The sequence below is a fragment of the Serinus canaria genome, chromosome 14 (assembly GCF_022539315.1).
Source record: "Serinus canaria isolate serCan28SL12 chromosome 14, serCan2020, whole genome shotgun sequence".
NCBI lineage: Eukaryota > Metazoa > Chordata > Aves > Passeriformes > Fringillidae > Serinus > Serinus canaria.
This window is the reverse complement of record NC_066328.1, coordinates 1,389,282-1,414,200: the sequence shown is the minus strand read 5'-3', so window position 1 is coordinate 1,414,200 and position 24,919 is coordinate 1,389,282. Positions and strand designations below refer to the sequence as shown.

Sequence of the window (24,919 nt, the reverse complement as noted above, 5' to 3'; positions counted from 1 at the left end):
TTTGGGGTCAGACTTTGGAAATATATCTCACTTGATGTCAGGGTCAGACATCACAGGATTTTGAGCACTGGAGCAAAATGTCTTCCTTTTTTCTCCACCCCTCAGCAGTGTTGGAGAAGTGCATGGCAATGAGAGCTTACACGTGCAGGTCCAACCCAGGAGCCCGGGGTTGCTGGCAGTCATGATCACTGAAATGCAGCCTGCAAAATTATTCCTTGGAAGAGGATTTTTGTGTTGCATTTCATACATTTTAGCAGTGGTATTAAAATGCAGAACTCAGATGTGTCTGTAAATTCATGAATGCTGCTTGAGCTGCAAAAGGCCTTGAGATATTTGCTTAAAGGGCAATGAATAAGCAGAAGCTGATTACTGTCATATTAAATCTGATCATCAGGAAAAACCCATGGGGTTTGTTCTCAGAAATTATTCATTCCTACAAGTTTGAAACCTTTTTTTTTTTTTTTTTTTTTTTTCTGTTGCATGACAGAACATTTACAAGGTCCTGAGCACACACAGTCATTTACCAGATGAGAAAAGGTAGGAGATGGCTTCTGGGAATGGTGAACAGCAACATGAAATGTCCTTTTCTGACCTTTCTCTGGGGAAGGTGCTTCACACGTAACTTACCCAGAGTTTCTAAACATACTTTCACTTTGGAAGTGAAACCATGGGAGAAAGATGATCTGGAGGCTGCTGGTGGGTTGGTGCTGGGGGACTTGGGCCTCTGTTTAGGCTTTCCTTTGGGAGGGAGGAGCTGAAACGCAGCTTGGACAAAATTGCTCTTGTCAGCAGAGACCCCAAGCAGGTTGTTTCAGAGCAGCAGAGTTTTGACCCACCTGCTTTTCCAATCATAAACCAGGTTTTGGCTTCAGGACCACATCCTTTTTTATCAGCAGTTGAGTGTAAGCAAGGAGCTCTCCAGACTCTCAGCTGCAGGAATGGCTGCAGAAACAGAGCTCAGGTCTCTGGACTCCCCTGCAGCCTGAGCCTATCTCCTATCACTTGGGCATAAATGTATCACAACTCTATGTGTGTTTTTAACTGATTAAGTCATTGAAAAGTCACTGTCCCATTGATAATGACCAGTCCCTATAAAAGCCAGTTTTTAACAGGGATGGAAATCAGTTTTTAAATTTCCAAGTTGGTTATTTCTAATATAATGCGGGGGAAATGCTTTTGACAAATTCTAAAGAATACTTTGCTATTTTTCTGTAACAAAGCAATGCAAGTGTGCCTAACAGACACTTGAATGTGGAGGGATGGAGATGCAACCCCCCAAACACACAGAATTTAGCAGATCCTTCCTGAGAGGCTGGCCAGGATTGTCAATGCCCATTCTCTGATAGAAGTATTGATGGCACTTTCCGTATTTATAAGCGTCAACCATGAAACAGAAGAGGATAAAACAGATGCAGTCTCAGACACATCTCTTCCACCTTCAGATCTTGTTGACCTTTTGCTATCAGAAGCTAAAGAACTGTTAGCACCCATCCTCTCCAACAAGGACGGTAAGCACTAAATTAACTGCAGACAGCTGAATCCCAGAAAGTCTCAGGGATCTCTGCCAGTGTTATTGGCAGTTTCCAGCACCTTCCATATTTTTCCATACCAGTTGAGCCTCCCTGATTCTCTCATGCTCACTGAGATGTAATTACCCTATATCCACGTGACTCATCTGTGAATCTGTAATGCAGACTCACAGGGTACGGAGTCAAAGATTTGTGCCCAGGGCCAGTGGAAAGGTGTTTATCCAGGGGAAAAACCCTAACAGGCAGGAGGACGGTTTCACAGAATCACTGAAATGCTGGTTGAAAGGGACTGCTGGAGATCAGATCTTCTGATCCAGCTAGGGCCATCCCAGTAGAGGGGATCTCTAGTTTAGCAGGGGTTTAGCCAGCCAGGATGGAGATCCACAGCCTTCCTTGATGGTGTTCCCTCACTGCTCTGTGACAAAGATCTTCCCCAGGACCCAGCCTGAGCTCCCCCAGGGGCAGCCTGTGGCCACTGGCAGCACTGCCAAAAACAGCTCAGCTCAGTTCCACAGCCTTTAATTGCCCTGACATAGCAGTGGGGGCTGTGAAGTTGCCTCTTGGCCTCCTCTTTGCCAGGCTAAACAAGCCTAGCTCCCTCAGCCCTCCCCAGCCTCTCCCTGCAGGCCTGGGGCTTCCCTTGCTGGATCCTGTCCTGTTTCCCAACAGCTTTAAACCCAGAATCCAAACTTTCCTTCTGACATCCAGGTACCATTACAGCAATGCTGAGCAGAAGGGAACAGTCACCTCCCTGTTTCCTTGGTGTGAAAACCAGCCCTGGTCCCTTTTCCTCACATCTGTGAGCAAACCAGGGAACAGGCATCCAGCTCCATGGGAGTCTGGATTCACTTTCCCAGTCTGGGACTCTGAGCTGGTCCATAAGCCATAGACATTTCTTGGTGGCAATTATTTGACCCTGATTGTCTCTTCCCCCACAAACTGAGTGTGTGACCTCCTCAGTGTCACATCCAGGTGAATGCACAGCCCCAAACAGGTGCCCAGTCCTTGCTCCTTGATGCTATTCACCAGCTCAGTGTGGCCACAGCCCAGCACTGGCTTTGTCTCAAAGCACAAGACACAAAGGAAATAATTGCAGCCTTTCAGGAGCACCTCTGGTTTATGAGTGCTGTCAGCATTTTCTGAGCTCCTGCCCCATTTAAATGTGCATTATCATAATGCAGCAGCATTGGGCATGATCTCTGCACTAACACTTGGCTCTGTGCTTCCATCTGCAGCTCTGCCATGGGACAGGGACCAGTGCCTGCCTGCTGAAGGAATCCCAAATTACAAGGAGTAGGTGTCAAAACTGCCGTGGTTTGTAATTTGGACAACACAAATACTAAAAATTCCTGTTTGTTTTGTTGGGGTTTTTTAACCAAAACTGTTGCTTGACGACTTTTGATCAGACAGTCTTGGAGAGGCCTCCAGATGGCCATGACAGAGAAGTACTGTGAAATTCCTGGACAGAAAGAGACTTCCCGCCCTGCATGGTGTGAATTCCCGGATTTCTCTTTTGCTTTATAAAATGCTGGTTTTCCTTCAGGACAGATGGGAATTTGTGGTTCTGTGGCTTGTCTAGCCAGCATTTTTATAGTGCCCTCTGTGTAAGGGAAAAAGCATCATTGAATATGTTAATTTTTTATGCTGTGATATCAAGATGCTGTGAAGCTCCAGACAAGGAAAGCAGGATGACATGGCTTTGTTTTGACCTTAAACTGTTAAATTTCCCTGAAACTTCTTAAACTGCTTATATTTAACAGAGCCATTTCCTAAAGTTATCTGAAAGGGCACTTTGAGACCTAAATATCTCCTACTGCTTTCTTAGCCTAACTCAACCTGAAGATCTGCCAGCACAGTTTTTTGTTTAGGTACAAAGTACCTATTTGCAAATGATAATTTCAAGGTTATGAAAAGCATTTTCAGACAAAACAGGCAGCCTGCAGTCTAACCAGGCAAGATCTGTGGCTTCCTCTTCTTTCCTAAATAACGAGTGCTGTCTTCACATTACCCTCTGTGTCCTTCTCCCAAACTACCTAAGGCATATTTCTCCTTTTCAGCCACCTTCATCAGAAGACCACGTGGCCCCCTCCTGCAGGCCAGACCAAGAGTGACCAGCCACAGCCACCAAGCCCAACAGAACTGCCTAAGAAGTCAACATAAATATCCCACGGCTTGGTGGTACTCCAAACCACAGCCATCCATCCCATGGGAGATGGGAAAGACACCCTCCAGGCACCTCAGCTTCCAGGCCAAGCAGACTGAGAACAAGCTTTCTGACACAAGAGTCATTCTTCCTAACTATCCAAGACTTTTTCAGCAACCTCCCCTGCGCATCTACCTCCGAGTTATCATACAAGGCTTTTTGCTCACGGTTTTGCAGCTTTATAGGAAAAATATTCTCATGAGGCTACAGAGGCCTGGATTTCTGTGGCAGCCTTTTAGAGCTTGTATTCTGGGTAGCATGAATGTACCTGAGGGACTCAGGGGTCTTCAACAGATCTCTTTTGGTATTTCAGATGAAAAACCAAAGTCTATTTAGTGACTGTAATCAAAGCAGCTTAATCCCTAGCGTCCTAGTTGTCTTGGGATAGGTACTTCTCTTTTTATTCTTTTTGTATAGTTTATCCCAGCTGCAGAGCTTGGAGTGGGAAGCAGCAGCTCAGGCAGCTGTTGGCCAGAGTGCAGGACAGGCAGTGGGGTGCTCCGGTCACAGCGTGGACAGCGAGCCCTCCCTGGAACGCAGGGCAGGACATAGTGGGCATAGTGAACATAGCTCAGTAAAGGTCCCTGGTGTCACTGGGAAATGAGATCCACGTGATGCAAGACTGGGACAGCAGTGGATGGAGATCAGATCTGAGATGGGCAGAGGTCTGGAAAATAAAATGGAAACACTCCTCACAAGGACTTTGCTCTCTGGGTTCTGATTACAGCTGCTGTGTTCAGCGTCTCACAGACAAAGACACAGCCTGAGACCATTTTTCCTCCCTCTTATTTTGGCAGCTCCTGGGGAAATGCATTGAGAAGTGCAGGAAAATGGGGTACAATCTGGCTTTTACAAGTAATTTGTTAAGATTACTTCAAATCTTCTTTGTGGGGGTTCAAAGCATGTGGATCCTTTATTGTCTAAATTAAAGGCTTAGGCAAAATCATGACCCTCACCAGTATCTCCTGCACTTGAGGTATTACTGCACTGCTAAACCAGCAACTGTGTGGTGGAATATATCACATAAATAACCAGTCTGAAATTTTGGGAAAGCCTAATTTCATAGCTTGGGGTAAATTAAATCTTGGGAGTGCATACCTCAGAATATAAATTAAAGGACTTCTTTTAAAAGGAGACATAATCCTTTGGACTGCTTACAAGGAATATTCCCAGGAAGGAGAAAATATTCATCTTGGGGTATCTTGTTTAATAGCTCATTCCCCAGTGCTCTGTGCTGTGATGGAATGATAGCAAATCCTGGTGTTACCTGTGGGTTTGGCCCTAGAGCTTTGTTCTCATCTCCTGTGTTACACAGACAGGCAAGAGGCTCACACAGCAAAATCCAGTCTCACCAGTCTGGTGTACCCTGGCTCTGGAAAAACACCTCCAGTTCCCCTGGGGTTAACCAGCAGATCCCAATCTGCTCCTGGCAGGGTCTCTCCAAAAGCATTTGGCTGGAGGTGACATCCTATGGAGGTGTCTCCAGCCACTGCTTGTCACACTTGTCAGGGAACAGCACAAACAGGATTTTGGGAAGGAGCAGGTCTTGGGTTGTGCTGTGTTATTTCATATACCCAATGTCATTTGAGACACCTGGGAGAAAAGGGCAAAGTTATGGGGAAAACACACCTGTTTAGGCTGCACTTAATCAGGTAGAAAATCAACAATCTGTTGTGGAAATACACAGAAGTTTCAATAGCATCTCTGACAGTCATGGAATACTTTTCTCAAAATATGAGTTCTGAACTCCACCTCCTTGAGTGCTGGAAAGGCACAGACCCAGCAGGGACCAGCTACATGGCCTGAAAAAGAAACTCTTGATGCTGCTTCCACAGTGAGTGTTATTCCACAGATGTGTATTTAAGGTCCCAAGAAGGAAGATTTTGTATTAAAGCATCACAGGGGGTGAGGGTTTGGCTGAAATATGCATTGTGTGGTTGGTGCTGGCACCTGGCAAGGGGTGGAAAGAAGGAGATGCTGCTCCAAGGCCACTGTATTTGGGATCTCCTGAGCTGTTTCCGAAAGAGCTGTGAAGTTCTCAACCTTTCAAATAGCTCCAGCAGCTCTGTGCTCTCAGCTTACTGGCTCTGGAAAGGAAATCCTCCATGTTCCCATCAGCCACTGGAGAGTCTCAAGTTAAAAAAGGACCAAGCATTGCATACTTCCCAAAGCTTTCATGTTTCTCAGCTGGTTTCCAGTATTTCCTTTGAATTTGCCATATTCCTGTGCCTTTGCTCCAAGCCCAGCAGACTTCTCTCTCTGTTAACCCTGCTGTTCCAACACCACCTCTGCAGAACAGTGCTCAGAGCTAAGCTCTGACAAGAGCTGTGATCCTGGAGGTGACACTGATTTTGGTGACCCAGAATAACAAACCTGTGTCGGGCTTTACTCCCAGGCAAGGGGAATCAGGCAGAACGCAGCAAGGCACAGGGTGACATCTCCTCACAGAACTACCAAGAGGCAAAAGGGGAAATGCATAAAGGAACAAACAGCACAGAAAGAGAAGTTATTTAAATAGGGGGTTCTTTATTCATACAGGGCCTGTCTAGCACTCTGCAAGAGAGCTGAATTCTGGGTTAATTTGCAATACTTTTGGCTTGCTTGTACGATTGTGGAGATGTGCTGCTGTCACAATGTGCTGTGTTTGTCTCAGAGAATGTGCCTTGGAGGGTCCCAGAGTGACTGCACAGAAATGAGAAGGAGTATTTGTGATAAAAATGAGACCTGAATGGTATTACATCTTCCTGAGTGGCCTTCCAGATCCTGAAGGGATCCTACACCAAAGATGGAGGGGGAGTTTTTACAATATGTAGTAACAGGACAAAGGAGAATTCTTCACACTGACAGAGAGCTTCAAGCAGGTTTAGATTAGATATCAGGAAAAACTTCCCTGTGAGGGTGGTGGAGCCCTGGCACAGAGAAGTTGTGGCTGCCCCAGCCCTGGAAGTGTCCAAGGCCAGGTTGGACACTGGGGCTTGGAGCAGCCTGGGATGATGGAAGGTGTCCCTGCCCGTGGCAGGGCATGGAACTGGATGAGCTTTAAGGTCCCTTCCAGCCCAAACCATTCTGTGTTTCCATGATTCTGTGATAGGCTGGAATATGGCAAATATTTTATGAGCTAAAATGCAGAGAGACCCCCCCATAAACAGGCATGTCAACACACTGCAGGTGATAAACTCAAAAAGATGCATTTAAAGAGCATCAGTGGGATCAGCTGTTGAGCTGGAAGCTTTGGGGGTTAAATATTAGTGATGTGAAGGGTTTATTTTGTATTTCTCTTATGCAAAGTAGAAATTCAGTTGTTAGCTGCCGGTGCGTCAGAGGGTGGGAGACCCCTCTGCCTCACAAAACAAACCAAACCAAGATTGGAGCATCCATTTCAAAAGCTGCAGAAGCGGGGAAGGCGGGGCAGGGAGCCCCGGCATTGTCTTGGAAGGTGAACGTAGCAGAGCCATTAGCACACTGTTCATCTGCAGTCCCACGGGGAAAGGAACCTAATCTCAGCCCGCTGCTCTCCGGTTTCACCTCGCTGGGTGACCTTGGGCAGCACATTTCATCTCAGGTTTGCACCAATAAACAAACGGGACTGAGAGTGGCACGGGCAAGGTAAAGCCCAAAGGGATCCACGGGATGTGGGGCAACCTCCCGGCACGAGAGGGTCTGTGAGTGCTGTGGGGTTGGGTACTGCTGCTCTGCTTTCCCTCAATGGTTCAGCTTCTCCTGGCTCTCGGAACAGCAGATCCAGCTTTTGCCCAGCTCTAGTGAAACAGAGCGAGATGAAGTGCTCAAAAGGTGTCTTTACCGAGGTGTGGAGGTGGCAGAGGTGAGCTCCAGCCCAGAACAGCGCAGGGGAGGAGGCTGGTGTGTCTATCCCAGCGCTGGAGGCTGTGGGGGGAGCCTCTTCCTCTCAGCTCCACTGTGACACCTGGACTGCAGCCCACGTTTAGAGAGTGGAATTCACCTCCACGCTGCTTAAATGGACTCTAAAAGGCAGGTGAACTTTCCTGCTGAATTTTTAAAGCAAGCCTTTAATGTTTAACCAGTGCTGATTTTCTAAGGGTTGTTGGACAGCAGCTCCTCAGAGTGACGCTGCAGGAAGGGCTGGGCTGGAGGTGTGAAGCTGCCTTTGCCTTTTCCTTTCCCTCAGGGATCCTCCCCCTGCTCAGAGCCGAGTTACCCCAGCACCTCCATCACAAACCACTGAATTTCCTGGCCTTGCTGACTGCAGCTTTGCCACAAACCTCATTTGCAACTTCTTTCAGCTGCTTTCCTCATAAGGTAAATAGGAATAACAACACCATGAACAATCCCTAAAAGCTTTTTCCTGCACGTGACGTGCCAATGCATTTGAATTGCTGTTGAGGTTTTTAAATTTATGCCACCAGATGAGGAAGAGAAGTTGAGACAAAAGCAGAATTTGAAGTGAAATGCCCTTGTAATGGGGGAAGTGGAGGCTGAATGATATCTCCAGACCAGATGTTCTTCCTGGAAGACCTTCTCCTTTCTAACTGCAGGAGTCCCTGAGCTGGGCTGCTGAGGGGTGAGAACTTCTTTCTGAGGAGCTCCCATGAGAAAAAACTGAGGGTCAGTGCCAGTCCTTGAGGCAAACACCCAGTCCTGGTGGGTGGGAGGACAGTCAAGGCCCTTGGGAATGCCCTGGAGAGTTGGCCCTGTGTCAGGGGAAAAGGCAGCCCACTGCCACTGGAAAACGCCAAGGTGACCTTCTGGCAGCAGGAGAAAACAAGTGTTGGAAAATAGGAATTATAGTCAGAGCTGCACAGCAGAGAAAAAGATTGGGACTCACCAAAATCTCATCCAGCTTTGATGACCTGAACAAAAGGGAAGCAACCACAATTAGGGCACAGAGTAGTTACAGGCTGGTGTAAATTCTGTAGCAAGAAGATGGAAATAGTGCTTCATTTTTTCTTCTGTTTTCTCTGAGGAAATTTAGCAGTAAATGAGGAACAGAAGAGACATACAACTTCTTTAAAAGAGAAAGTTGCACTGTGATGGGAAATTCAGAATATTTATTTATAAACAAATACATTTTGGTTTATTATTCTGAATATATCTTTATAAAGTAGATGTTGCAGGCCTTGAGTAGCTTTGTGGCTTTTAATGCCAAGTTGTGCTGCAAAGGTCTTTAGGAAAAGTGCTCTGGCTCCACAGGCTGCAGCCCTGGCAGCTCTGACATTTGACGGTCAATGGCTGTTTTTGAGCAGTGTCAGGCTGGTCTCCTCAGTCTGAGATAGCAGAACATTTCAGGAAATATTGCTGATCAGAAATAGCACTGCAGCTTCCTGAAATGCCTGCCCAGATAAGGGGACACTCCACAGCTGGAAGTGATAAGGAGGCAGGAAAAGACAAAGCAGCAGTAAATGTGATGTTACTTCAATACCAGCAGGCAAAGGGGCAGTTGGTCCTTAAGGAGAACCTGAAAGGAAGCTCTGAAGGTGCAAAACATTCCCCAGCCAGTGTCCCACATCCCTCTCCTCCACCACTTTTGGTGCCACACACCTCTCCTGCCTCAGGACCAGCTGCTCAGGCACTCTTTGACACCCCAAAGTCAGGCAGTGTTGGCATCATTTCCTCCACAGAGCCACGGCCCCAAGGACTGTCACTGAATGGTGACAACTGCCCAGCACATGGCCTGACCCACAGGGGCCACTGACCCTGAGCTGCAAAGCCCCCAGGATTCACCAAACACTGCACAGGCTTTCGGAGCTGGTGGGAGAGGGGAAGCTGAGAGGTGTGTGATGTCTCCAAGTGTCTTTCTCAGTGTCACTTGTCTGGGTGATCCCCTTCTACCTCATCAGACAGTACAATTTGGGGAATACTTGCTCAAGGAATGGATTCACAAGTGTGTAATAAATCATACAATACAGTGCAGTGATAAAGGGCTGAGGTGAGCAGGTCCCTTTGCTCTGATCTACCCTGGGATGACCAGGATTAGATTGTGTTTGTGAGCTGTGGCTCTGCCTCCTCCTGCCCTGACCCAAGAAGGTTCCTCCTCCTCAAGGGCAGGTGCCAGCTGGGGGAGAATCATAAAAACATGGAATATCCTGAACTGAAAGGGTCCCATCAGGATCGTCCAGTCCAACCAGCCCTGCACAGGACACTCCAACAATCCCACCCTGTGCCTGAGAGCGTTGTCCGAGCACTCCAGGAGCTCTGGCAGGGTTGTTGCTGTGACCCCTCTGTGGAATGGGGTGAGCCCATCTCCACACACAGCCCTCGTTATTCTCCTTTTCTGCCCACATGAGACCCCACCTGGAGACGTGCCCGGGTCTGGAGTCCTCAGCACAAGAAGGACACGGAGCTGCCGGAGCGAGTCCAGAGGAGGCAGCAATATGACCAGAGGGATGGAGCAGCTCTGCTGTGGGGACAGCTGAGAGAGCTGGGGGTGTTCACCTGGAGAAGGCTCCGCGGAGACTTCAGAGCGCTTTCCAGTGCCTAAAGGGGCTCTAGGAGATCTGGAGAGGGACTTGGGACAGAGGATGGAATGACTGGCCAAGGGGGAACGGCTTCTCACTGCCAGAGGGCAGCGTCAGGCGGGACATGGGCCAGAGCTGTCCCCTCACGGCCGAGACACGCCCGCCCCTCAGCGAGATGGCGGCGGGGGACGCGGGGGGGCCGCACGTGCTGGGGGCGGGGCCTGCCCGCGCCCCCGCAGCACAATGGACAGCGCCCTGCGGGGGCGGGGCCGGCAGGAGGCGGGGCCGCCGCAGCCGCGGGAGCAGCCGAGAGCGGGATGGGTCCGGCCGGGCTGCGCCGCGCCCGCGGTGAGGGGGAGCGGGACGGGCGGGAGGGGAACCGCGGTACGGGCTCCGGAATCTGGGTGTGGGGTATGGGACGCGGCCGCGGTGGGCAGCGCTCTCCGGGGTTCCCTCGGGGCCGCCGTGTGAGGGAGGGGCGGGCGGGAGGGAGAGGGGGTGGGTGTGAGGTTTTTCCTGCCTCGCGTGCCTGGCCGGGCTCGTCGTGAGGCGGCGGAGCGGGGGCGGTGGGTGGGTGTGGGGGCGCCGGGAGCCGCTGTCCTTCGGACGCGGAGAGCCGAGAGGGGAATTTTAGTCTTAATCCTGTGGGATCAGGGAAGGAGCCGGTGAAGACCCGCGCGGCGGGCTTGGGGTGGCGGGGGATCCCTTGGGGTCTATGGACAATATCCGGCGGTTCTGAAGTTGTCGGGTCTGTGGTGCCGGGGCAGCGCGGCGGGCGGGGCTCGCTCCCGGCGGGCCGAGCCTGGAGGGGGCTGCGAGTGGGACCCTGGCACCAGCCCCAGTCGCTCCGGAGAGCCGGGCACGCCGAGCTCCCCGGGGCTCCGGGATCAACAGATCCACCCTGAAACTCGCCCTGAAGTATTTATAAACTCAAAGGGTGACTCTGATCAATGGCTGTTATCCATTCATGGATTTAACAGGTTGCCCGGAGAAGCTGTTGCTGTCCCATCTCTGGAAGTTCCCAAGGCCAGGCTGGACTGTGTTTGGAGCATCCCGGGGTGGTGGGGCTAGAACTAGCCCTTGACAGGGGCTAGAACGAGATGGGCTTTAAGGTCCCTTCCAAACTGTTCTATGATTCCATGTTTTCAAGTCAGCTTCAAGGTGAACCACGCATATTCTCTGGGTCACTTGGCTAAACTCCTCCAAGCAGTACAATTGGTCTGTAGATGGTGAGACGGGTCGGTGCTTGTGTTGATGGCACCACTTATCTGGTGGGGCTGATGACAGCCAGCCTCTGTTAAAGGAAAATACAGCTGCAGACTTAACTCAAGGCACGCTGAAACAGCTTGCTGGTGCTTTGTTGTACTGTCGAGTAAGCTTCTGCCTGGCTGTGCTCTTGATTTACGTGTTAAACTGAAGCATGGGGTCCTTGGCAGAAGAAGGATGTGAACTTGTTGAAGTGGGTCCAGAGGAGCCCATGGAGATGCCTCAAGGGCTGGAGCCCCTCTACTCTGGAGCCAGGCTGGGAGAGCTGGGGGTGCTCACCTGGAGAGGAGAAGGCTCCAGGGCCACCTCAGAGCCCCTGCCAGGGCCTAAAGGAGCTCCAGGAGAGCTGGAGAGGGACTGGGGACAAGGGATGGAGTGTGATGAGGCCCTCGCTCAGGTTGCCCAGAGGAGCTGTGGCTGCCCATCCCTGGAAATGTTCAAGGCGAGGTAGGATAGGGCTTGGAGCAGGCTGGGATAATGGAACATGTCCCTGTCCAGTTCAGGGTGGGAAACAGGATAGGCTTTAACCCACACCATTCCAGGATTCTGTGTCTCCTACTCTTAAATTATGTTTGAGAATTGTACTATTTCCTATTTCCTACACTGGATGGATAAAAGGATGTGGTATGACTTCCTGTGGAGTAGTAAGGTGAAGAAGGTTTACTTTAGGAATGCTTATTTCCTGCTGCAGGCTGGCAAATATCAGGGAGTTAATGTATTGCTGTGCATAAACATTCCATGGTGATTCTTTGGTGAGAAAATTACCTTATGAGATGGATGTGTGGAAATATGGGACATGGAGCTTGTTGTGGTACACACATGGAAGAGAAACAGCTCTGAGAGCAGAGTGCTGAACACTGTTCCATTTCCCTCTTCCCCTCAACCAAAAAGACTTCCTGATTGTGTGGTCAGGAAGATATAAGTGTTGTTGTTTGGGTGTTGGTGTTGCTTGTCTTTGTTTTTGATCCACACCAGGACTCCAGGTACCTCTGCCAGGTGTAGGAGCAATGCCCAGGCTCCACCTCAGCTCCCACCTGCACCTTCCATGCTGCTTCACCTGCTCCAGAGGTGTTTCTCAGGGGCAGGATTAAGCCCTGCCTGAGCAGATGTCTGCTTCTAAAAACTGGTAAAGGTTTATTCTGGAAGCATTCTGCCTTGAGCCTTCCTTATGTCAAGTTTCAAGAGACTTGTTCTTAAGTTCTTAGGTCAAAAAGCTCTAATAAATATCCTACAGCTTGGTACTGTGTTGTTATTCTGTGTGTGAAGCATCAATTACAGTATCTCCCTAAGTGCGAGGGGCTCCAGGCAGAGGAAATGTCACACACCTTTCTCTCCACCTTTCTCTAGAAGGCAGGAGGAAAGAATGAAGCCCTGTGGAGTCCCCTTTTCTAACTGGAAATATCAGCTTAGCTGGGTGCCACAGCTGGCTTTCACGTGGTGTAATGGTATTTGAGGAAGTCAAGAATCCTGCTATTTTCAGCAGTTCTTTGTCAAAAACAAAACAAAAAAACCTGCTCAGTTCTCTTCAAGATGAAAAGCAGCCACCACAGGTGGGAGAAGTTAATAAAGTCATTTGCTGCCAGTTCCACATCCAACAGGCAGCTCCAGTGTGGAAGGAGCTGAGTGAGTTCTGTGCCTGGCTGAGAAGCAGGGGCAGGGGGTTTGATTCAGGGATTTCTGTGTATTTAATCTAGACACTCAGTTTCTGATTTCCAACCATCTGGCTGTATTCTGTCAAGTAAGCTGCTCCTACAAATAGTGGAAAAGAAGTCAAGCATATGGAAAATCCCTCAGGTGCACAGTGGCTGATTCTGGATGAAAAGGAAACACACCCAGTCACTGCCTGTCCCTTTGCTGTGTGAAGTGGTGTGTAGGCCTGGCTCCTGTGTTGGGGGAGCTTTGCATGCTGGGGGTGCACCACTGCTGCTTCAGAATCCATTTCTCTGGAATGCTCCCAGAGTTACAGCAAGTGCCATCAGGGGTCCATATCCTTCCTCGTCCCACCTCCCTCCCTGGAGCACCCAGCAGGTGGATCTCAAGCTTATAATGAGCTCTCTCTCCTTCACAGAGGAATTGCTGTGTGGGCTGGAGCAAAAGGGGTGCCCAGGGAGCTGAGGCTCCCAGGGCTCAGTGCTGTTGACACAGTGTCAGAGGATGCTTTGTGAAATGTGGTGGCTGCTGCTGTTTGCTGTGTTCAGCTCTGCAAGAGTTGAAATACTTTTAATATCTACTTGGGATGGTTAGGGTTGCTATTATTCGTGGTTGTTAGTAGCCAGATTTATTGCTTCAATGCATTGATGACTCCAACCTCTGAGCTTTTATCAGCTACTCTGGGCTTGGCCAGCTGGTATTGAGCCTTTTTCCTGGTGTTTCCCCATGGATGCTCCAGGTGTGCCTCCACCTGTGGATTGGGGTTTCTCAGTGGTCATGCTGCAGTTCAGTGGGTCGCTGCTCTTCACCTGAGTTGTCTTCTCTAATATGTTTTTTTAGCCAGATGCAAATAGGAAGTTGAGCAGGGAGCCTGCGCCACTGTAGAGCTGGAAGGATGTTTGAGGAGCAGACAAACTCTCTGGTTGGGTGCTTTTTTTCTGGTGGTTGAACATACCTGTTTATAATTTGAGTGGAACGTGAGATGAATTTAAAAACACATCTGTCTTTGGTGCTAAAGCACTCTTGAGCTAATATGGCCCAGATGCCCAATGGTAACACCTGGGATTCCTTGTCCTTATCAATGCTAATCATCATCTTCAGCTGGGTGTGCCAAGTAGCCACCTTTCAATCCCTTTTCTGATGGTTTTTCCCTTTTTTTCCAGGACTTAGAGCAGAAGTCCCTGTTGCTTTGAGAAGCACAATGACCATCTCACAGCTCTGTTTGGAGGAGAGGGCATAGAAGGTCTGCTGCCACTGCACTCTCCCGAGGTATGAGAGATTTCTAGGGCAGGTGTGAGTTATCAGCTCTCATTTTTCCATGGCTTCCTGTGGCTGTAATAGTTACTGGCTCTTTTCTCCAGCCTTCCCTCAGCTGGAGGAGCACAGAGGCAATAAACCTGTGGCAGTCAGGTCCAGCAGCTGCTGGGAGCAGTGGCTCTGTCCAGGCAGCACAGTTATAGCTGCTGAGCTACAGCTTGAGTCATCCCACTGTTCTGTGGCTGGTGCCTCTGTGGGTGATTCTAGACTGGTCTGTCTTGAGCCTTCCTGCTGTGGAGGTTTCTGACCTTCTCCTGCCAAGGTGCAGGAATTCCTGGTGTAGGAGGTGAGGTCAGAATAACCAAGATCCCAGTTTGAGGAGGCTTCTCCCACTCTGTGCTCATGGGAGGGTCCCTGCCCAGCCTAATCATGTTACAGGTCGTGTTCCAAGGTGCCCTGTCCTGTGCCTCTTGGCTCGGGTGTCTGATACCTGATAGCAGCCTGGGCTTCCTGGGATGTGCTTGTCCTGCTCCTCTCACTGCACTCTGGGTTGGATGCTCTGCTGGGAGCTTCTCTCTGCATTGACTGGCTTGGCATGGACTGGTTTTTAGCACCAGTGAGACTGAGAAATCCAGCGAGCCCTGACCTTTGCTGCTTGGGTAATGTGATCCTCTGCAGAGGAGCTGTCTGATCACTGGGCCCTATTTCTCCAAAAATCCCCCATTCTCATGTACTCAAACTTTTCAAGTCCTTTTTCCCTCGCCCTTGCATAGATTTTACAGTGTGATGGCATTTTGCAGCAATTTTTGAGGGAGACTCTATTGCCTATTCATGTTTCACCTCGGGTTTTGGGCTGAAAATGTCAGGGATAAGTTGTCTGAGTGCTCTGACTGAGTTCAGCACTCCACTGTGTCACGCTGCCGAGGGCTGTGTCTGCTCAGCAGTGGAATTTCAGTGGGGTGGAATGAGCACAGTGCCTCCAACCAGCCACCCAGCCTTTTGTGTCCTGATGTTCATGGATGGCATTGGCAGGAGCAGTACAAAGGAACTCCTAAAGGAATTGCAGAAAGCAACCTAATAATGCTTTTTATAATGATTTGTGCACTTCCCTTGAGGTGGTGTTTACTGGTGCATGTTTAAGGGTTAAAACCCGGGCAGGAGAGTCTGAGGGAGGAATCCTGATGAGGACAGTGAGAGGTGGCTGGGAGCAGGGAAATGCTGAGGACAGGATTGTTCCTGCTGCCTGCAGTTCTTGCCTCAGTTCAGCTGGAACAGTGGGCATCCAGGCAGTGGGATGTGATTGCCAGCTTAGCATCAGGCATGTTCGTTCAGCATGCTGCTTCCTTTTCCTTTCAGTGAGCTAAAACAACTGAATCCTACTTTGTGCACAAAAGCATTTAAAACACTGAGGTATGGGGAGCTGTGGAAGCTTTCAGTGAAAAAGATTTTGCCCTATGGTTACAGATATAGGGAAAGGGATAGAGGGAAGAATTGCTATGTAGGCTCTGTAAGGTCCCTAAGACAGGCTCCTTCTCCAAAGTACGATTCATTCTGGCTTTACATCTCTGTACTGTGCTTTAATTATTGTGAGTTTAGTTGGAGCTCCAAGTTGAATTCATTGCAGTAGTGCTGGCAAGCAGCACAAGATGCTGGGCACAGCTCTGGACTGGGACTGCAGAGACTTGCCTCTGTCTCTGCCACGTACTAGGCAAGATATTCTACCTAATAAATCTCCTCTCTATTTGTAAAAAAGAGCTATAACTTCTAGTAAGGTCTGTAAAAATCACCTAGAATGTATTGCACTGCTTGGTGTGGGGGATCTAAAATGTTCCAATTTCTCTATTACAGGTGTGTGGTAAAAATGGTGCAGAAATACCAGTCCCCAGTTCGAGTCTACAAATACCCTTTTGAGCTCGTCATGGCAGTGAGTAACACTCAGCACTTTCCCTGCTCCAGCTGCTGAGGGCCAGTGGGAGGTGGGGGACTGGGTTTGGCTGGATGTCTGTGACAGTCCTACTGTAGGGACAGAGCTTCAGCTCCCCTCCTCCAGTTTTCCAGGAAAAATAAGGATCAGTATCTCAGTATTAGGAATGGCAGCTTAGTTGTTAGAAGGGAAAAAAAGAAAAAAAAAAAAAAACAAGAAAATCCAACCTAATGTAATTATTCTTTTACAAGGAAGGAAAAAAGAATTGATATTGTTAGGCAGGATCAGTTTGTGGCCAGACACCTTCTTTGCCATATCATCAAATGCCACTCAGTTCAAAATCTGTCCAGATGTGATCCCAATCAGCACTGTAGTATGGATGTATCTACAACTGGATTCTGAATAATACTCAGCTTTTTGATTTGGTTAAAAGCTGGAAATCTTTGGAAAAAGTCTTCTTTATTGTTCTTTCCCATCCACTCTGTGATTGAACTGTCAGGACCTCTCTCCAAATCTTGTGATTTCCACAGGGGGTTTGAGGGCTGTCATTGAAGTTCATTCACTGGTGGTGAATTGCCCTGACCAGTGTGGGGCTGATGTTTTGGCAGTGGAGCTTTCCTGGCTGTGCTCTTTGCTCTCTCTGCATCCTGTGTGAAAATAAGACACCAGTACCTGTGATGAAGATCCTGGGAGCCTTTGCTCCTGCACACCTCTCCACATTCCTGTTGTGTCTATTACCAGGATAAAGCTACCACTAGATGCTCCTCAGTCGATTGGCTGCTAATTGAGGAGGGCTGCCTTGAGACAAATCCTTTGTAAGCTTGTTAGCACATGCCTAAAGGCCAGGGGCTGGTAGGCTTAATTCTGCAGTGGTTTAATTTTATTTGCTTTCAGTTTTTCAGCATAACAGAACTTAAAATTCCCTGGGAGTTGATGGCTGGGGTTGTAAATGTCATCCTTTATTGTTCAGCACATCTTAGCAAAGTTGTCAGTCCTCTTTCTTATGAACAAGCTCCTTTTCCAGGCTCACCCAGCAGACTATGCTGTGGAGTAGGGAGCACAATATAGACCCCTTAGCTCCCCCCACGATATCCTGTGAAAATTCTGTGTTTCCAGCAGGATCTGCTGCTGTCAAGCAGCATTCCAGCCTTGTGGTGGTCGGTGCAGGCGGGGCTGGGTGCCACCATTCAGTGCTACCGTTCACTGCTCCCGTTTGTGTGGAGGCAGCACGGGGAGCTGTCAGGTACCAGCTGTCAGTTGCTGGAAGTTTTGCAGGGAAGAGTGGGTGTGCAGTGAAGCTGTTTTGCTCCTCAGCACGTGGCATTGCTGTTAATCTCCTTCGACATAAATCTGACAGCAGCTTCCTCAGCACTGAGATTCAGCTGCTTTCATCTTTTCTCCTCAGATGCTGTGTGGGAACCTTTGGAGTGCCGAGGTCTCAGGCTGTGGTAGGAAAGCAGAGGTTGCAGAGTGACCTCAAGACACCCCCGTGTTTTACAGATCTCTGGGCACCCTTCAGCCTGATACACTTGTACTTAATTCCTCACTGGGAAGGGTCATCCCTCACAACACAGCCTGAACAGAACACAGGAAGTAAGTTGGGAAAAGTATTTTTCCCTCAAAACCTCCAGTGTTTGGACCCTAGAAAGCAGTGGGTGTGCTTTGCTCACATAGGAGAGTTTGAGAAATAGGGTTGTCACAGCCAAATTTGGCAAGCAGTTCCTAGTTTCTGGGCTCACACACATCCCAGGCCCTTTGTGGAGCCCATCCCAGGAACAGGAGTTCTCCTCCTTGGACTTGTGCAGAGGCCATGTGTGTGCTGTGCTCAGGGATGAGCTGGGGCTTTTCCTGTGATACCTTTGTTACCTGTGTCAAGGTAATTGTTTCTGGATTTACGCTCTGCCCTTTGTTAATGCCCCTGCAGCTTGGGTTGGAGCACTTGCAGGCAGGAGATTTGACATGTATTCCAAGTCCTTGGAAGAACATTCCCCTTCTTCCTCTCTTTGCCAGTCCTGTGCATCTGAGGAAGTAAAAGAGAATCAGCTTAACAAGTCTTTTCTTGTCATTTGGGAGTTCTGAATTTTTTCTTGTCCTTCCTTCTAAAACAGATTTAAGCAAAAGGTGTTTTTTCCACACCTGTCCAAGGTCACTGTAGTCATTTCCACCTGCTTTGTTCCTAACTTGGATTCACATTAATGGATCAAAAGTATTATGTTCTTCAAACACATATTCAGTGCCTGGCACCTTTATACCTTATACTTGAAAAGAACCTTGACTTCTGTTAGGCTTTGTTATCTTGTCATGTTTTTCCTTTCTATTTTATCTTTTTTGTCTGTGTCCTCTTTTAAATGGAGCTGTTCCTCCAATGGATTGTCCATGCCTCTCTGGGCCTCATCTTGTCTTCCCTTCAATTAGATCAGTAGATTTGACATTGCATGTCTTCTTATTTTATCTTACAGCCAAGAAAATTCCCAAGTATAAACTTACTTTTCATTTTCTTTCTGTTGTAGTTGGAAAGCTAAAAGGGATTTTTAAAAAATATTATAATGAATGAAAAATAGAGAAGGAGAGGTACCTCTGCCACATATGAGTGATGCAAATATTTGTGAGCCTTCTGTGATGTATTGGGGGGGAGAATTTGGTTTGGGTGAGCGAGTCCAACATGCAGGGAATGGCTGAGAGAGAGAGAGATACTGCATATTTAATGTTATTTGCAATGAATTATTAGGTTAGATGAGATGCTGGGGCTGGAGGGTTTCAGCTTTGAACGTGGCAGGGAGTTGTGTTCCTGTTGTTTTTAATAGTGCCTCAGCCCTTCACACTCAAGGTTGACATTGACCATTTTCACACACTTTAGGGGACTTATAGGGTCAGGTCCCTAAAGCTACAGGTTGGGAATAACCCCCCAGAGACCCTACAGGGTCTTCTGTATGTGATGGATAATTTCAGTTGCTGCATTAGTGCTGCAGATGAGAAATCTCTGACAGCACTTGTCAATTATTTGCTCCTCTTGCCACAGTGCACTTTGTGCTAAGAGCAGCTTATGGTTTCTGCTGCAAGAGAGGGATCTTTCTGCTCTACTATATAGAAATAAGTCATGATTTGGGGAAAAAAGAACAAAGATCAGGCACTGGGAGGTTTGCAGGAGCATCAGCTCCCATTGCCTGTGCAGTTGTATTTTGTGCTTGAGACAAAACTGCCGTGGAGCCCCACATGTGCCTGATGTGAGTCAGTGCTGCTTTCTGCTTGACCTCATTTCTTGGTGCTGCCCATGGCATGTGCTGACACATATCTGTGCAGCTGGGAGCCCGAGCTCTTGGACACACACATGGGGAGCCTTGGTGTGTGCTTCTGTGCTGCCTGAGTGCTGCTCATCAGGCCAGGGCAATTCTGCTCCTGCAGCCAGAATTTGGCTGGGGGTGGCTCCTCTGGGGTGCCTCTTTGGTGTGGGGGTGTTTCTCATCTCCAGCATCACTCAGAGTCTCTGACAGACCTGTGGCAGCTCAGGAGGACCCTGCCTGGCTCTGCAAGTGAAAGCTGCAACATCTGAGCTCCTGGCCTGCACTTCCAAGCAGCTCCCTGACTCTTCTGGTTTTAGTGATGATTCAGTGTTCTTTGAATCACAGAACAGTTTGGGTTGAGGGGACCTTAAAGCCCATCCCACCCCCTGCCATGTCAGGGACACCTTCCACCATCCCAGGTGGCTCCAAACCCCATCCAGCCTGGCCTTGGGCACTTCCAGGGGTCCAGGGGCAGCCACAGCGGCTCTGGGCACCCTGTGCCAGGGCCTCCCCACCCTGCCAGGGAACAATTTCCCCCCCATCTAACTCTGCCCTGTGGCAGGGTGAAATCATTCCCCTTTGTCCTATCACTGTATGCCCTCATCCAAAGTCAATCTCCAGATTTGTAGGTCTCTAATGTTTTTTACATTTAGTTGATCTGCAGTTTTTTATTTCACAGGTAAGATGAAGTAGGAAATTACCAGTGGATGGTTCTGTTTCAGCTCAGTATAGTTTGAGTGTCAGAGGTTCTAACAAGCTAAGAGACAAGTTTAATTCAGGCTACAAATGCTGCAAGTTTATTTCAAGTCGGAACTTACTTTTCATGGAGTAAGCAGCAGAAATATTCCTTCTCCACCATCTCTACTCTCTTGTCCTGTACTCAGGGTCATGCCCATGAAAGGCAAACATCCATGGTCCCAGTGTGAGATGTCTTTCTCTTGTGCCTGACTCTCAGGAGCAGTCCCAATGATTCTCACTGGATTTGGCAGAGGTCCTCCCTGCTGTCCCTCAGCCTTCCCTGCACTGTTTGCTCACTGGCAAAGCTTTTGCTCCTTTCCAGCAGCTGAGGATCTGGCCCAGGGTTACGTGCAAGAGTCACCATCCAGGACAACTAAAATCCAAATGCATCACTCATTTCACAACCATTCTAACAGTATTTTGTCACCACTGCTAGGAGGTTTGTAGATGCAGGCTAATTGAAAACAGCTCCTTGCTGTTTTGGCTGTCAGGCTTAGCGGAAGGAGAAGAAGCTCTGAATGCTGGAGGTCAGGTCCTGACAGCCAGATCTGCTTTCCATACACTTTTTCAAACTTATTTTCATTTTCAGCATCAACATGCATTGTGTTAGTTTTTAGATTTTTAAGTAGCTTTATTTAATGACTTCTTCCTGTTGCCTTTAGCAGATTGAATGTATAAAGAGACTGCTTAAATCCTGGTGTGCTGGGTGTGCTCTCCTCCCCAATGCTTTGATGTCTTAAAGGCTTTGATTTTTCACTGGCTGATGAAGTGATGCTCTTGCAGAACCTCTGAGCCCCCTTTGCTACTTAACCTCCAAACAGCTCGGGGTGTGCTGGGAACAGACAAATGCTGAAAGCTGTACAATGCCCAGGCAGGCTGATGTCTAGCAGGGGTCACATCAGCTCTGTGGGTTTGTCCAGAGTGACAGTTCAATGTGTGTGTTCACAGCCCAGCCAGGCCTCAAAGGCTGCTGCTGTCTGCTTCCTAAGTGCTGCAGATTGTTTGTCAGGTCACCTACAGTGCCATGTCCTACAGTGCCACGGCACTGATGCAGCACAGAGGACACTTTGGGGGTTCCTGAATGCCAAGCTGTAGTTACAGGCTGTAATGGCCCCATCTGGGGCTCCAAGTTGTTGTCATTATTATGGTATTGTCACAGCCTGGTTTTAAAAAAAGAAAAGTAGAACCTTAAAGAAAATATTTGATGCTAGCTCATAGCCTGTGCTTTCAAGTGGGAGCTCTGGAGCCAGGAGAGTATTTGCTGCAGGGAAGCAGAGCAGCTCCTGGCAGCTGGAATCCTCAGGAGCAACAGTGCAGGCACAGAAGGCTGTGGAGCTGCCAGGGAGGTTGGAGTGGAGCTGCAGGAGTGCCAGGGGAGAGGATCCTCCTGCCCTCTCTGTGGGTGGCTGCAGGGGGCACAGGGAAGAGCTTTGCTGTGTGTCCAGTGCTTGGGAGCTCCTTTGCAGCTGCTGTGATGCAGGTAATGGCACAGCTTTTAGGTACTGCCTGAAATTCTATTGCTGGGTGGCAGGGCCCTGGAGATGGAGAGAAAATCAATGTGCAGGGGGGAAAAATGCCTCAAAACAGGTGTTCTTTGGTGGTCAACCCATGCCACACATGACATGAAATGTCTTGATAATTATCTAATAGGTAAGAAATTAAGAAATCCCTGCAAAGCAAGATCTGCTTTATTTTTTCTTTCTTTATTTTTTATTGATTGTTATATGTTATAGGTATATATTACAGATTTTTATTAATATATAGATTATTGGGTATATAAAACTTGACAATTCCTTCTTGGATGTGCACGGTCTGCCTGCAGCCATGGGCTGTGCCAGATATTTTTAAGAAGGCAGCTTCCCTCGTCCCTACTTTTTGCCATGTTTGGAAGGTGAGTTTGCTGTGACTGCCAGAAACTACTGGGTTAACATTTTATGCACTTAAAGATAATCTAGTGTTGACTCAAGACATGATGCTTCAGTGTGACTTGAAGGCTTGAAACTCTGCTGTCAAGATACCCTAAAAATATCCCCTCATCTTCCTGCTGAGCAGCATTTGGCACCAGGAGCTGGGAGTGATGCTGTGTGTGTCAGCTGGGCTGGCTCTGCACTGGGGGCTCAGCCCCAGGCCCTGCCACCTCCTCCCTTGGCATGGAGCAGGTTGAGAGTGAGCCATAGCTGGGAAAGAGCTGACATTGCTCCTGGGACCCTGGTGTGGAATGTTTCCCCTCAAGTGAGCAGAAAGTGTTTGGTGAGTGCTGTTTGTCCCAGCTGCTGGAGGAAGGAAGAGCTTTCTGGGAGGCACTGATGGAGGAACTGCTGGCAACATCTGCACATCACCCTCAGTGTGTTTTGTGGGGAGGGCAGAGATCTCTGAGGGCTTTGCCACTGCTCAGGCTCCATTTGCTGGGCAGGATGGTGCTGACCATGTGTGACTGGAGAAGGTTTGTAAGGTTTACTCACCTTCTCCAGCTGCAGCATGGAGGCTATTTCCTTGAAGGATGGGTTGTGTCTCAAGCTTAATCTGGCTAGTGCAGAGATGGCTGAGCTCTGAAGGGAGCTCCAGTTCTGAGGCACAGCACAGGGAGACACCTCCACCTCTGCTGCATCACCTTTATCTCATCTTCCAGTAGTGACCAAAAGACCCTTCCCTACTGAATGTGTAGGTGCAGAAGATAAATGATAAATTCTTCAGCAGGGACTAAAACAGGTGGTAAAATTTAGAATCATAATTAATTCTTACATCCCAACCAGTATGGGCTTGTTTAAGTGCTGAGCACAGTGACCTTCCCAGGTCTGACCCTGAATCATGGCCAGTTTGTATAAATTCTCACAGCAGCTTCTGGCAATGACAGAGTGTCCTTCTGAGTAGCCATCAGTTTGTGAGCCAGGCTGTTTGATTTTGGGGTGAATCATCAAGCAGTAAATGTGTGATGTGACACTCGATGTTGTGTTTTGCTCTTTCAGGTGTTAGTCACACCAGACCTCTGCTTCCTTGCCTTCCCATTTTGGTTTCTCTCTCCACACTGGGCTGTGACAAGCAGTGGTTCCTGGATAAGGTGTCACTTCCACAGTTTTTTTGTAAAAACACCTTGTGCTGTTGGTGACCCCAACTGCTCCACAGAGTTCCTTCTCCCAGCAGAGGAGAGAGAAGGCTGCAGCAGGACAGCTTGAATGGGACATTGTTCCTCCTCAGACAGGAGGTCAGGCACGTTGGTGCTTCCTGGGAGGGCTTTGTGCAGCTGCAGGGCAGGGCCTGGCTTTGGGAGCTTTGCTGTGGCCCTCAGTTGCGCCTCTATCGCAATAGATGCTGCTGCTCCCTGAATTGTTTCTTTCACCAAAATCTGAAGGAATGAGGCAAATTCTTGGCTGTAGTCCAGGCAGAGATAACCCTGGGTCAATGTTTGTAGCCTGGGTGCTGTTGTCCCATGCACTTCTCGCTGGCAAATCTCTTTTCTCTGGCCAACAGAAGTGTTTCTTTTTTCCCTCGGGCCCCAAACACTTTTGCTGTGCATACTCTGCACCTCCTTGAAATGAAGTTCTCTTTTCCCTGAATCAGTGCCTTTCTGTACCCTAAATATGCATTTTGTCCCTCCCACATTGTTCCTTGTATATTTTATCTTATTTTGTGGCTAGTGGGAAGCTGGGATCTGGTCTGTTCAAAGCACGTGGATTATTGTGTCTGGTGTGTGCAGACTCTGTGGTTCCCTTCAGCACTGAGACCAAGCAGTGGGAGGAACTGCAGGATGAAATTCTTTTTTCCTAGAAGGCCTGAATCTGCAGAGAAATATTTTTGTATCATTAGAGCTGCTCAAAAGCTGCTCCACAGGCATCCACTTCCTACTTAAAAGTGATGAGGTGTCTTCATCTTGCTTCTCATCATCTCTTTTTAAAGGGATGATGATCTGGGCATCTTCAGCTCAAAACCTGGTATTGTACCTCCTCCTCACTTCCCTTTCTCTGAACACAGGAGTTCCTTTTTCCTGGCAACCTGCACGTGGCTGTAACATGACCTTGAGGAATCTCATTATTTCAGATTTAAACATTGTCTGGTCATGAAAATTTGAAGTGTTTTAGCACAAGGATGAAGTCTTCTTGTGACATATTTGTGTAATACTGACTGTAAATTCTGTCTACATCATCACAATTAAGTTTCTTTGTGCTCCACACAAAGCAGTTTTCCCCCCCCACAGCTCTTGGAGATCCCATCTCCCAGAAGCTGCCTCTGGAAGCCCATGGAAAGCACTCAGGACCCAGCAGCTGGAAGGAGCTGCCTTGAGGTGTGCAGGGGGTTTGGCTGCTGAGGTGTTTTGTTTCCTGCAGTAATTCAGTGGTTCCATGTCCCTGTTGTTGTGCATTCCTGAGGTCTCTCTGGTGTAAATTGATTTCAAGGTCACTTCCTAGAAAACCCTGCCAAGGAGAAACAGGAGTAGCTGTTAGAGAGATCCTGCCTGCTGGCCATGTCCTGTGGCTCCAGTAGGAACAGCAGTGACACAGCTCCTGAAGTGGAGGGCAGGAGCACTCTGGCACTGCCAGGATCTCTGACACCTGAGAGTGTGCAGAGCTTGCAGAGGGCCCTGCTCTGCAGGGGAAGGGGCTGAGCAGGTGGAGTGGGGAGGTGTAAAGGAGGGTAATTTC

General features: G+C 48.6%; 2 protein-coding genes across 2 annotated transcripts in view; both read left to right on the top strand.

Annotated features, from left to right (window-relative positions):
* Nucleotides 1-4,433, top strand: part of LOC103817953 (syntaxin-binding protein 4-like) — a 38,007-nt gene extending 33,574 nt beyond the window's left edge. Inside the window, exons 20-23 of the mRNA XM_050980273.1 lie at nt 488-537; nt 1,378-1,508; nt 2,765-2,822; nt 3,587-4,433. Coding sequence (XP_050836230.1) covers nt 488-537; nt 1,378-1,508; nt 2,765-2,822; nt 3,587-3,689 — 342 coding nt within the window. The 3' untranslated portion in view covers nt 3,690-4,433. The remainder of the gene's footprint in view (nt 1-487; nt 538-1,377; nt 1,509-2,764; nt 2,823-3,586) is intronic.
* Nucleotides 4,434-10,438: 6,005 nt separating this feature from the next.
* SEC14L5 (SEC14 like lipid binding 5) overlaps nt 10,439-24,919 on the top strand; it is a 39,137-nt gene continuing 24,656 nt past the window's right edge. Inside the window, exons 1-3 of the mRNA XM_030229512.2 lie at nt 10,439-10,514; nt 14,246-14,351; nt 16,188-16,263. Of these exons, the coding sequence (XP_030085372.1) occupies nt 16,201-16,263 (63 nt within the window). The 5' untranslated portion in view covers nt 10,439-10,514; nt 14,246-14,351; nt 16,188-16,200. The remainder of the gene's footprint in view (nt 10,515-14,245; nt 14,352-16,187; nt 16,264-24,919) is intronic.